This window comes from Triticum urartu, chromosome 7A, assembly GCF_056163025.1.
Source record: "Triticum urartu cultivar PI428250 chromosome 7A, HENAU_Tu73, whole genome shotgun sequence".
Taxonomy (NCBI): domain Eukaryota; kingdom Viridiplantae; phylum Streptophyta; class Magnoliopsida; order Poales; family Poaceae; genus Triticum; species Triticum urartu.
In genome coordinates this window covers 5328336-5341681 of record NC_141879.1, presented here as the reverse complement: position 1 = coordinate 5341681, position 13346 = coordinate 5328336, and the positions used below count along the sequence as shown (strand labels likewise).

General features: G+C 46.0%; 2 protein-coding genes across 2 annotated transcripts; both read right to left on the bottom strand.

Annotated features, from left to right (window-relative positions):
* Positions 1-933: 933 nt before the first annotated feature.
* On the bottom strand, positions 934-2113 carry LOC147956752 (uncharacterized). Its single transcript, XM_087534563.1, has 4 exons — positions 1956-2113; positions 1550-1856; positions 1369-1467; positions 934-1299 (listed from the first exon to the last, which is right to left on the bottom strand). Exons 1-4 carry the CDS (start codon positions 2111-2113, stop codon positions 934-936), a joined length of 930 nt encoding a protein of 309 aa, XP_087390689.1.
* A 5744-nt stretch (positions 2114-7857) lies between these two features.
* LOC147956751 (putative leucine-rich repeat receptor-like protein kinase At1g35710) lies at positions 7858-10446 on the bottom strand. The gene is made up of 4 exons (XM_087531446.1): positions 9873-10446; positions 9663-9752; positions 8003-8180; positions 7858-7885 (listed from the first exon to the last, which is right to left on the bottom strand). Exons 1-4 carry the CDS (start codon positions 10444-10446, stop codon positions 7858-7860), a joined length of 870 nt encoding a protein of 289 aa, XP_087387572.1.
* Positions 10447-13346: the final 2900 nt, after the last annotated feature.

Genomic DNA, 13346 nt, shown 5'->3' with positions numbered 1-13346 from the left:
GTATGGCTATAAGAAAGACTAAACCTAGGGTTCATCAACTAGGTTCATCACATTGCAATCATCTAGGTTCTAGGGTTCATCATATCAACTAGAGAGGGTTCCTCATATGGCTATAAGAAAGCGGATTGATTTGACTCAAACTAATTGGGGGATTGGAGGAGCTTACCTTCCTCTTTCCGTAGCCATATCGATCCGCAAAATCCGTGAATCAACGAAGAAGATCAGAGTGGGGAAGTGGAGGAGATGAGAAAATGGGCGAGAGGAAGAAGAAGGCGGCTGGGTGGGTGGGGATTAGGGGTTGGGGTGGGGTGGGCAGGCGGTTGGGTTTATAAATGCCATAACCCTACCGCCATAGGGTGCGGCGGTAGGACACCACACCATCCCGCCATCAGACCCGGAGGTAGGATGCCTCCCCCCATGCCCCCTTCTGTGACCAAAAAATCAAGCAACGCAGCGTAGGGCTGCACACCCTACCGCCGAGGCCCTCGGCGGTAGGATCCTACCGCCAAGCGCCCTGGCGGTAGGGTGTGCAACCCTACCGCTGCGCTGCTCGATTTTTTGGTCACAGGAAGGGGGGCGTGGGGGGAGGCACCCTACCGTCGGGTCTGATGGCGGGAGGATGTACAAACCTACCGCCTTTGTGTGTGGCGGTAGGGTGGTCCACTGTGCATTTTTTGCACCTTCTAACTTCTTTTGTCTTCAATTTTTGGCAGAAAACATTTAAACAGCATATGTATGACATATGAAGCACACAATGTATGATATATGATGCACACACCACAAATCTATAAATAAGGTAGGTTCAATACATAGAAAATCTATAAATAAGGTAGGTTCGATACATAGCAAATTAACAAAACAGTTTCACGAGCAAATTCATATGGTTCACGAAGCAAATATGCAAGTTTTTAGTTCAATGACACGGCAGCAACTTCAGTCCTTCCTTCCCCTCTTTGAATTTCGGTCCTCGTTATCCTTGGATCGCTTCTCGGCCGCCGTCTTCTTGCGGGCCATAGGACGTGCTTTCTGAAACGGGGATGGACTCTTCCAATCCTTCTTCGGCACATTCCTCTTCTCACGCTGGGTTGGCTGAGTTGCTGGAGGTCCATCGTCATCATCGTACTCCTCCTCCTCCTCATCGTCCTCTTCCTCTTCCTCTTCTTCATCTTCCTCTGCATCATCATCGTCGTTGCTCTCCTCCTCATCATCTTGAACCGCCCTAGACGACGAGGCTGCATCCTCGGTGTTTGTAGTGCACCCAAGCAGGCCCACAAGCCGGCGTGCTTTGTTGATGTATTTCTGCAATGATAACGAAACAATATGAACTTCTCAAATGTCCAATGATAACGAAAATGAACTCCGTATTACCTTCACCGTTTCCCTCAACTTGTTCTCACTAGCTCGAGTCTCAGGGACAGCACTAAGCGCATCAGAGACATGAAAAATTCTTTTGTTCAGCTCTGAAGACTGGAAAGTAATAAAATGAGTCAATAGCACGAAAAGCTGATTTCATCCAACCGTCGGTACAAAAGAGGTAAAAACAACATACCACTCTGTTCATGTGGGGTCCGTACTCCCTAAACCCGCCTTGAAGCTGCCTGATGCTCTCGTTGTAGGTTTCATTCTCTGAGGCGTCATCGAACAGGTCTTCGGCATCTGCTGTCGTCCACTGGGGCCTCAGACACAGACGATGCTTGATGCCATCATCGTACCACAGCATGTGATCCTCGTACTCGTCCCAGTCAATCACTCTCCTCTCCGTGTCTTTGCGTCCTTTCCACTTGTTCCATTCCTTCACGTAACTCGCATGTTCGGCTTCCCAATCCGTGATTGATTGATTCTTCTTCCTGCTCATCCTTCAATGCATAAGAAAGAATGTAAAACACCCTTCTTTTATGAATGTAAAGCATCAAAACAAGAACTTAGAATCGATGAGGGCGGCTTGTGGTACTCACAGGTGTAGGTCGTAGCCACCGGTATCGTGGCCGGCTGGTGGTGTGTGTTGCGCCTTACCAAATTGTGCGGCAACACGCTGTGGCAAGTGGTACTCCACGGCATAGACACAAATCATGGGCACGATACACCGGAAGAGAAGCCAGTCCTGCTTGCACATGATGTTCAGCTCGAACCCACACTCTCGATCATCACTATACGGCCGCCAAGTAACCTATAACCAAACAATGTTAGGCTCAAGTGAAAGTGTTATCGAAACAATGGTAAGCTCAAGTGAAAATGTAGTTCTTATACCTGGAAAGGCGTGAGAGCATCAAGCTCGTTGCTGAAGACCTTGTACAAGGCCTTCGATTCGCCCATGTAGACACACACCACGTCCCAAGCGTATGCGATGGTCGAGGTCCGATCATCTTCGTTATCTTGGCCATAGTCCGTCCATGCACGCGAGCGCAGCTTCTCCGGACGGCCCACCCAGATTCGCTCCCACATCCAAATGGAGAGGCCCCATACACACCCACACATACCCGACGTGACTTCTGCTCTCTGGGTCGCGTCGTCAAGCTACAAACCATGTTCAGATGATAAGATGTCAAAATGTAAAGCATCACACGTCTGATATTTGATAGGAAGTGATATTCACTTACCGAACGGTATAGGTAGGCGAGTCCGGCGCCCCCCCAGTTGTACCCCGCATCCCAGTCCTTTAGGAAGTCGAGATACATCCATAGGGCAGAGTTCCCGGAGCAGTCCGTAAACACTACCTCCGTGAGAATGTACCACAGTAGGCCCTGGCGTACTGCTACACCACCCGGGGCTCGGCAACTTCTGGGCACTTGCTCCGGTGCTCGAGGAGCCATGGCAGCGGTATGCCAGAAGTCCGGTTGCTCTTAGCGGGGGGGGGGGGGGGGTGCAGTCGCCGATGAGGCTGACAACCCTATCGTGCCAGTTCGCCCTCTCCACTCTTCCTGTGAGAGCACGACCCTCGAGCGGTAGTGCCTTAATCATCGCCCAATCCTCGAGGGTCACGGTCATCTCCCCACATGGAAAATGAAAGTTCTGCGTCTCTGGCCGCCACCGGTCGATCAAAGCCGTGAGAGCTGAGTGGACGAGCGTCGGCGGCTTACGCTTGAACTGCAGGACGAAACCCAATAGTCGGGCTCTCCTGAACAACGGTGCGTACCGCTCGTCGTACACCATCTTAACCGTCGTCTTGTGAGCCCTCATCCGTAGTGGTGGCAGCATCTGTGAAAATCAATAACCAAAGCATAATTAGCATGGACATAATAGTTAGCAACTTGTTTTCATCAATTTGAAAGATTTGGTTTAAAATGGTAATTAGCACTCCATTCTCAATGAAACGGGCACGGTGACGCTTGTCGAACCTAGGGTCAAGCATTGTGTACTTCGTGCCGATGTCGTCCGCAAGAGGTGGCCTCCTAAAAGAATTGCATAAGCATATCAAAAGATTTTTCAACATGGACTAGGGTTCAACATTAACTACGAAACATATCGATGCATAACAAAAATTAATCACATCCAACAGAACCTATGAGAGCAATCTTTGAATAATCATATATCAAGATTATCATGAACATGAACTAAATACAATACATATATCAAGAACTAAATAAAATACTTTTATGAAGATGCAATCACCATGGTTCAAATGCATCATAACACATATTTCTCCAACAACATCCAACATGCATCATCTTATATTTTGTTAAAAAATAAAAAAATGAACTAGGGTTCATCTTGAGGATTCATACACTACATATAACAAATATATCAAATATTCATCTCCAATATTCATCATACACTACATCCAATACTTGCATCATAGCATAGGAACATGCATCATCCATCATATCAAAAAAAAAACAATTCAAATCAATTATGAACTAGGGTTCATCTTAACACAACCATACCAACTATTCAATATAGTTCATATCTAACACAATATAACATCTAGAATCAACCTAAATCAATCCTAGGGTTAAAAAAAATTCAAATAGGAGTGATTTGAATCGAATAATGCGACGAATCAAAAGGTGTTTGATTAAAACTTATTGGAGGGATTGAAAGAGCTTACTTTTCTTTCTTCGGGGCCATCTTGATCCGCAAAATACGTCAAGAAACGAAGAAGATCGGAGCGGGGGGGGGGAGTGGAGGGGATGAGAAAGAGCGAGTTGGAGCAACTGCTCTGTTCTTCGTGGTGGGGGCGGCTGGGTGGGGGGGGAGAAGGGGGTGGGGGTGGCCGGCCCGCGGTTTATTTATGCCCACACCCTACCGCCAGAGACTCTGGCGGTAGGTTCAGACATCCTACCGCCGGGTGGAGCGGCGGTAGGGTGTGACGGAGGGGGCACAGAGGCCGTTATCGTTGCTGACGTGGACATGTTTGCTACCGCCGCAGCCCTCGTGGTAGGCTATATGATCCTACCTCGGCGGTAGGCTATATGATCCTACCGCCATGCCTCGTGGCGGTAGGGGAAAGGGTCAAATCTCGAAAAACTTTCAAACTGGGGTCAGATCTCGATTTTGTTTGACAAAAGGGTCAAAACACGAATTTTTGCCCGTGGTGGCTACATTGGTCAGCGAGCGCACCGTATTTTGTTCTGTCCCTGGTTCGATTCGTGGAACCAGCGCTTTCTTTTTTGTTGCTTTATTTCTCTCTACCACATACGATTGGGACCCACACAGGATAGAGGTAGAGAGAAAAGGCCACGTAGCGGCAGTTAACAGAGATAGACGAGGCACCGTTATGGTTGATGGAAATTGTACATTACAAATGTAATTAACTCCTTTTCTGAAGTCTGAATTTTTGCGTGTAGTTAGATTCCTTTGCTTTGGCTCTGTTTTCTGTAGAACTGATACGTCTTAGGATGTCTCTCAGATCGGTGATGTGTTATCAGCTGAGAAATGATATGTTAGATTTGAATTTTGAAGTTCGTAGTGTAAGTTTTGTTTTTCTGTAATGAACTGTTGGAACAGTGTGAAAATTCAGTGTGAGAGAGAGGGGTTTGTTAGTACATTGTTGAAGATAAGAGAAAATTCACCGATAAGGTGTCTTTTTTTTGCGAAAAGTCCACCGATAAGGTTGTCTACGCCCAAGATGAATATGCCCACTGCAAGTCAACCGTAGCTTGTAGCTACGGATCCAACACATCAAGCTGCGAGAGTGCCTCCACACACTTATAGCTCAGGGACCTCAAGATAATGACCGTTTTAATGTTTGTTTCTGAAGAAAAACGCTTCGCTCCTGCTGTGAGATGTTCATCGAACGACTGCATACTGACTGCTTCGCTCAGGAGACGAAAACTGAGATGAAGGATGAAGCAGCGTAGCTGCCACAGCCAGCCTATTTGTGTAATCGGCACCGATCGTGGCGCAGATCGGATGGCCACCAAGGTTACTCTGTTCTTCAACCACAAGGTAACTGACGGCACAGACAAATTCAGAAACTGAACTTGGCCTTGATTGCTAATTTGGTATTGAATTCGTCTTCTTCTGTAGTTACTGCTCATCTTGATACTACTTGGTGGCTGTAGTTACTGCCCTTTTAACATGGAGAATACACACTAGACTGTGACTGTGTGATAGTACTCAGATCTAATGGCGCCGAATCCACATCAGGAATCCTAGCTGGCTAGGTAGTATAGAACAAACTTACAGATCAAGCCATGACGACTTCACTCCAGCTCTGCAACAAGATGGCGCTGGGGCTACGGGCAACCTCCGCTCGCTGCCACACCGGCATCTCTCTCTCTCTCTCTCTCTCTCTCTCTCTCTCTCCCCCTCTCTCTCCCTCCCTCCCTCCCTCCCTCTCTCTCTCTCTCTCTGTTATTTGTCGCCACCGAATGCAATCGTTGTTGTGGACGATATCCTGGTCTGTTATTCCTTAAAATAGATAAACCTTGGAGGCTTGCATATTGCCAAGGAAACTTTGAAACTCAATTTTTCTTTGTGGCTTGCTTGTGGAGTACAGTATCTTAACCGAGGCTAGTGTTAGCAGAAGGGGCTGGAAAGGGAGAGCTGAGTGTATGTTGTGTAGTGCTGGAGAACTTGTGAAGCACTTGTGGCTCTTGTGCTCTGTTTCTAAGTGCACACTGGTGGTCTATTTATGTACGTAGTTGAGTTGTGAAGCTTACTTGCCGGAGGCCCGTTGATGATGGATGCCATCAATTCATTCTGTCGCAACCTCTGCTTTCGCTCTGTTTTCTCAACTCTGCTTTACCTGTAGTTAGCCTCCTCTACTCCTCTGCTCTGTTCTGTATTGTCAACTCTGAACATTTGCAAGTCCCTTCCTCTTCTTTTGCTTTGTTTTATGAGTTCTGAATATTTGGCTGTAGCTTCAGAGCCGTTTCAGGCGTCAGGTTGACTCCACTCGGGGCCTGACAGACAATCGTCCTCCTTCTGACCACGGGTCAGACGGATGCAGATGCTGACGGCCTCCTCACGTTAGCGCCCCTTTTCGAAAAAGACTGTGATACGGCGCTGAATCTACTCCACCAAAGGCACACCAGCCAGAATGGTTCAAATGTTCAGTTATTTTCTTTTCCAAAGAATGAGCTATCGAATCAGCGAGATCGGAACGGTCCTGCTCTGGACGGATTGCAACTGCATCGTCTCGAGCCTGGTGTTTTCACTTTCGTCAGTCAGAGAAGTCGACAGGGGCGGTTAATCTCGCTCGAGACAGAGCTGGGGTGTGTTCCAGGTATCAGGTTGGCATTTTAAGTCGCTGCAGCTTCTATTGCCTCGACAGCTGGGTTGCCCTTTATAGCCTTTGGACATTGTGCTATCAATTTCTGATGCGGTAATGATGGATTCTCAGGTGCTGGGTGTACCGCTATGGCTATGGGGATTCGTCTCCTAAAAGACGATAAAGCGCTTCTCATAAGTTTGTCCTGAATGCACATGAGTTTGTTTCTCATGAATTCAGATTTGGTGGCTTCCTGCTATCCTGTGACAGTCCATCATTTTATGTTTATGTTGTTGGACAATGGTTCCATGAATGTAATCAGGACATCACTTGCCGATTATGTGTGTCCTTAATTATGCGTGCTAATTGTGCATACTAATCTTAGTAGTAATACTATTCATCACCCACGATGCAGAATAAGTTATTCTTCATCCAAGGTAATCTTACGATCGCTTCATAAATAAATTATGTTTGGAATACAAATAGTTACATTTATATTGATTTACTACGTAAAATTTGATATAAGAAAACAAAAATATAGATTATAAGACCAGAAAAATCGCATTTTATGTATGTTTTACGCTATGTTTTTACATTCGTAATTTTTACATAACGTAAAATATTTTTTACGGCGAGTATATATTTTCATACATTCTTTTTTTACGTATAAAATAAGACTAAATTTACAAAAGTAAAAATACGGTGCATTGATGTCAAAATAGAGAGCGGGTGAAGAATAACCATTCCTCACCCAGGGTGACGAATAGCGTGACCCCTAATCTTAGAATGAAAATAATATAATACAACGTTGCACTTTACACCAAACACTAGATTTGGTACAAAAATAATAATTTGGGGGATTGCACATGGGAATTCGGGATGGAGGTTTGTTACCCTGCTTGGTAATGGTAACTCATGGTTTTTTTTTTTTGGAAAAGGAGGATATCCCCCGGCCTCTGCATCAGAACGATGCATGCGGCCATCTTATTACAGATGAAAACACAAATACTGGAGTAGAAAACAAGTTTCCCCATTCTCTTCGCAGTATTTGATTTGCTGCTTGGGACTGAAGAGACGAACAACTCTTCTCTGCTATGCAACTGAAGCTCCTGAACAACATGTTAATGGCGGACCGAGACGCTGCCTGCCCCTCTCCTCGCGTCAATGGCGGATGCTACCTTTTTTCCCTTGGAGCACGGACCGGACTATTTCAGAGTTAATTCCCTCGTCCACCTGATACAAAATGAGGAAACAACGGGTCAGTCGAAAAGGACATGGAATTTTACTCACATACAAGCTGTTTGAATGGATCGTTTGAAGAACTTGGATGACATCCAACTCCAAACAGACCCAGTAGGCTGGAAAACTCTGTTGACCTCCAGCGACATAAGCTGAACTTCCTCTGTTTTTCTGAACTCTGAATATTTGCAAGTATTTAGCTTCATCTGCTTTTGCTCAGTATTCTGAAAATAAGAAGCGTTGGCAACAACAAATGTACTGTATGATTGAACGGAATCAGCAACCTGGTCTGGAAGACCATCACGTAAAGCATGTTGGTGTGCCAGCGAGTGAAGTAAACTCTGTAACAAATGGAAGTGGCGAGACCTGACATAGCCAATGCAGCTGCATCTTTGACAACTGGGACCATCTCTCATTTATCCCGAGAACAACACATGCATGCAATTGGAATCAAACACACCAATTGTTGAAGAAACCACGCGAACGGAACCACCAACTGCATCCCTTGTTGACCCATGCCTTTGTACGAGCTCCATGTGTTGGGGATGTACACGGAACGGAAGGGTATTTCTCAACAGCCCAATGGTGAAGAACGCGGTTGCAAGGAATGGTGGCGTGCTGTGGCGGCTTGGATGTGGTGGCGTTGCGGCGGTTATGAAGCTGTGGTGTGGTGCGGCAGCCCCACCGATGGCGATTTTTGTTGTTGTTGTTCACCATGTTACAGGGCCTTCTCTTTTGCCGAGCATATGAACTTGGAAAATCATCTGTGCCAAGTGGCAACAACGCTGCTGTCCGCTCTGTTCCATCTGGTCTTTTTTTTATGTCGTGTACTGGCTTTTAACACTTAGCAAATGCACGACAAAAAAAAACTCGGCAAGGAGCCCTTTGCTGGAAGTGTGTATGCCGATTGTAAACTTCGGCAAAGCCTTTACCAAGTGTTTTTCATCCTTATTTGGCACTAAACTAACAATTTGATTCCAGCACCGGGCACTAAGCAATACACATCAACTCTATAAGTCAGGTTATAATTACTGACGTGGCAACCAACATGTTACAAAACTATGAGTAGTCAGAGCCAACGCGCAAGCAATACTTGCCAAAGCCAAAAGTTGACAGTGAGCACTAGCGTCAATGTCAGGCACAAAATGCTTGCATAGTTCATCATATGAAAACTAGCTTATCTTTCTAGTTTGATATGAATCATATCACTACCTGCATATTTCGTCATGCTAAAACTACCTTGTATAAATAGGAGAAAACCATCTGAAACTAGCTTGTATAAATGAGTTGTTTGATATGAATCATATCACTAGTAGAAAACCATCTGAAACCATAAACTGAGCCAATAGAAGAAATAATCTGCACTACTTGTATATATCTTCGAGCTAGAATCTAATGTTCGATGCGTACGGAACAAAAGATATGCACCGTTTGGAAGAAAACATGAGGGTAAGGAAGAAAACAAATTAACACGGAGGCTATGTAATCATAAGGAAAGAAACAACAATGTGCTAGCCAGATGAACATTCATGACCAGCAGGCAGGGATGACAATGCCCGTTTGGAGATAATCAAGATGATCAGTAGGTGATCGTTCAACTGTACTTGTTGCATCGTTGGACGGTGTGATGGATCAGGCTCTATGCACCAGACAGCGACGATGATCACTTGAAATATCTCACTTGCGATCACAGCTCCCGGGAGTGGGATCCGTGTGTCCAGCAAATTCCGAAGCAACATAGTTTTGTCGACAATGGATGAAAGGAAATCACCTGGGTGATATCCCATGAACAACTCTAGAACTAGCACTCCGAAGCTGTAAATATCACACTTCTCAGTCACCCTTGTTGTGTATGCAAGCTCTGAAGAAATATCAACATTCGAGAGTCAATTTTGCTACCTATATCATCTAAATGCATTGATCAATAAAAACTCTTCTAGTATGTTTATCTAAAAGTACCAACATAGTGATATAATTTTACCTGGGGCAAGATATCCTTTTGTCCCGGCAAGATTGGTGCAGTTTGATCCATTCACATCTAGTATTTTTGCTAGACCAAAATCCGAGATACAAGCATTAAATTCAAGATCAAGCAAAACATTGCTGCTCTTTATATCTCTGTGGACTATCGGCGCGAAACAACCGTGATGCATGTATGACAAAGCATGAGCAACATCCCCAACAATATTTAACCTCCTCGTCGAATCCATTTCGACTGCAATTTCCAGACAATTTAAAGATGTTGCTAAGCCCCTTCTATCCATGTATTCATATACAAGGAATCTTCCCTGAGTTGCAGAGCAGTAACCAAATAACTTTGCAATGTTGCGATGTCGAATGTGCACCAATGAGTGTATTTCAAGGTTAAATTGCTCATCATCTTCTGCCACATGGATCTTCTTCACCGCTAATAATTCACCTGTTGGTAAGTAAGCCCTATAGACAGATCCATTCCCTCCAGATCCGATGCAAAAATCATTGCTGAAATTGTTTGTGGCATCAATAATTTTCTTGTACACATCTTTCCCATCAAAGTTCCAGATGGCGTACATCATGGTCTGTTCTACTTCATTTGATGTTTCTATCTTATTTTTCTTCCTTTTGCAATGCCATGTTACTAGTGTAATGACAAACACAAAAGATATAACAACTGGTATAATAACTAGTAAACTAGCATGAGATGTTTTCCCTTGTTTACTACTTTGAGGAAGGTCACAAGGGGGCAAAACTTCCACAACACAACACAACACAATTTCTTATTATTCCTGAACCATTTGATTGGAGCTTCTTCGAAAAACCTAGTATGTGGCACTGACCCTTCTAGTTTGTTGTATGACACATCCATGGATAGGAGACTGGTCATGCTTCGAAATGATGGCGGGATGTTGTCGTTCAGTGCATTGTGAGAAAGATTCAAGGCTTCAAGAATACCAAGACCGCCTAACAAACTTGCAATAGAGCCAACAATTGAATTGTCACTTAGATCCAACATATCTTGTAGGTTTACTAACATCCCAAGTTCGATAGGAATTGTACCATTTAGGTGATTGTGGCTCAACTTTAGAAAGTGAATCTTTAGGCACTGCTCAATTGATCTTGGTATTTTCCTAGTTAGGTTGTTTGATGACAGATATAGATACTCCAAGTTGTTCAGTGATACAATTTCTTGTGGCATATTTCCCTGGAGCAAGTTACCAGAACAGGCTTAGGCTAAACAACATCGTTACGTTGCTGATTTCTCTCGGAATCTGTCCTTCAAGCTCGTTTGATGAAACATCAAGCATCCCCAAATGAGTTAATTTCCCTATACTTGATGGTATTACTCCAGTTATATTATTGTTTGATGCACGTAGCACAGTAAGTTTGTAGCACTCACCCCGAAGATGAGATTATCTGTGGAACGATTTATTTGAACTGACATCACTATAGAGAAGATTTGGATAAGCTCCCATCCCGGTGATATCTCCTTCAAGGTTATTTCGTTCAAGTCAAACCCTTACTAGGCTCTTACAACTTAGCAAGCTTGATGGTAAGGGTCCAACCAAGTTGTTGCCAGTAGCAGACAAATGTTGTAGCTGACCATCCAGTAGCAGACAAATGGTAGTGGTAGTGGTAGTAGAGCAGGAAGGAGATGTTGCAAGTGTTTTTTGGTGGGCTGCGTTGGGTTGCTGCCGTCCAGATTAAGGGCTCGGCGGGCCTCGGAGCGCCGACTACGATCAGCAGTTCGCACCTACGCGTCCTCGCCGCTTCGTCCGGCGAGGAGCCTGACCCTGAGCTTGGGCTCGGCGGTAGGATCACGGTGTCGGCACTGACTTGGATGACATCGCTCCGGCGCACGCGCTCAGAGCTTGATCTCCAGCGTGGACATGGCGGTACGTGACCACAATTCTAATATGGGCTGCTTTAGTTATTTGTAGGTCGTATATAAACTGAGCCTGATCTCTGGATTTACTAATTAGCCAATACTTTCTGTCTCAGGGTTGTCTGGCGAGCCCAGTCTTGTACACAATGCTACTCCAACGCAGAACATATTCCCTGCTAAACCGCCCTCCGGCCACCCCGCCACCCTGTCGCCCGCCGGCTACCCTGCCACCATGCCGCAGCAGCCACTTAGCCGGCGGGCCACGCAGGCCTCGTGTAGGGCACTGAGGAGGATGCCGCAGTGGCCATGGTGAAGGGCATGCTCGGTGGCGGGCTGTGCCGGCCTCATGCAGGTCACCAAGGAGGATGCCGCAGTGGCCATGGTGAAGGCGATGCAGAGGTAGAGCAATGTGTTAATATGAGGGGGCCAATGCCCCCCCCCCCCCCAGCTAATTTGAACCAATTTTTGAAAGAAAAAAGGGAGGGCTTACACGGGTGTAAATTGCAAAAAATCACCACAATTGGGGACCCTAATTCCGAAAACCACTACCATTCAGATTTTTTTTTCAAAAACCCACCATCTTTGTGATGACAGTTTGCAAAAAATGCTGATCGGTTGATTAGAGCTGTTTGACGAAAAAACTGACAGCTGGGTCCCTCCATATATGATGATGTGTCATGAAACAACTCACAAGTTTGAGTCAAATATTAGGCTGGTGTAGGCACCACCCATCATTCTCACTCCCACTCCTCTTCCTCCTCTGGTCAATACCAACACACTCGTCATGAACGCATCGATGCCCTTGCCATCGTCGTCCCAGCCACGGGTGCTTGCCTAGAGACTCAGGAGAGCGGGAGAAAGGGAAGGCGGAGCTCACCAGGAGTTTGTAGCCGATGCAGGGGTGGCAGGGGAGCTTGGGTTTCGATGGCTTGGAGCGTGGCGGCTGCTGCCGGAGCTAGTAGGGTGATGACGGGAGGTAGGAGGAGGTTGTTGGGCTCGTCGTGAAGATGCCCTGTGGCACTGGGGTGTTGATGCAAAGCATCTAGTGGACACGGCGAGGTCTGGCGCTTGACTTCTCGACCAAACCGAGCTTCGCCTCGCCGAGTGGGCAGGGGAGAGGGCGCGCTGGAGCTCGGCCTCGTCGGAGCGGGATGGCGCGATGTGTGTGCCTGAATTTTACTTCTTAAATGTAAACTTAATCACCTAACTGTGATAGTGGCAGGGATGCATATGAGAGAGGCGAAGGTTAGGGTTTTGGCTCCTCCATTCCTGCTAGTTGGATCGGTGCTCCACTCGGCTATGGCACCCTCTTGGAAAAACATGGATGTGTGTGTGGGGGGGTGGGGGGGCTAGCTACCATCTGGTTTGGGTGGGGCAAATTGTTTGGTTTTGGTGGTTTTGGTACCAAGGGGGAGGAGTTGAGACAGCAACGATGACCTCTCTACTAAATAAGTCCTCCTGGCTCCACCTCTGTTCTGGCATTGTGATGTTTGCCAGTGCCGGGGAGCGAATGGAAGTGGTTCTTTGCTGTTTGAATCTACTTGACAGGGTAATTTGTTAATTATCAACGACCGTCGCCACCTCAGCACTTAT

Excerpts from the sequence above, each read along its gene's own strand:
- LOC147956752 (XM_087534563.1), bottom strand. The coding sequence starts at position 2,113 with ATGTGCAAGCAGGACTGGCTTCTCTTCCGGTGTATCGTGCCCATGATT. Across the intron at positions 1,857-1,955 it reads GGTGGCTACGACCTACACCT|GATGAGCAGGAAGAAGAATC; the intron begins GTGAGTACCACA and ends TATGCATTGAAG. Across the intron at positions 1,468-1,549 it reads GACCCCACATGAACAGAGTG|TCTTCAGAGCTGAACAAAAG; the intron begins GTATGTTGTTTT and ends ATTACTTTCCAG.
- LOC147956751 (XM_087531446.1), bottom strand. The coding sequence starts at position 10,446 with ATGATGTACGCCATCTGGAACTTTGATGGGAAAGATGTGTACAAGAAA. Across the intron at positions 8,181-9,662 it reads GTTCATGGGATATCACCCAG|ACCAGGTTGCTGATTCCGTT; the intron begins GTGATTTCCTTT and ends ATGGTCTTCCAG. Across the intron at positions 7,886-8,002 it reads AGAGTTTTCCAGCCTACTGG|GTGGACGAGGGAATTAACTC; the intron begins GTCTGTTTGGAG and ends ATTTTGTATCAG.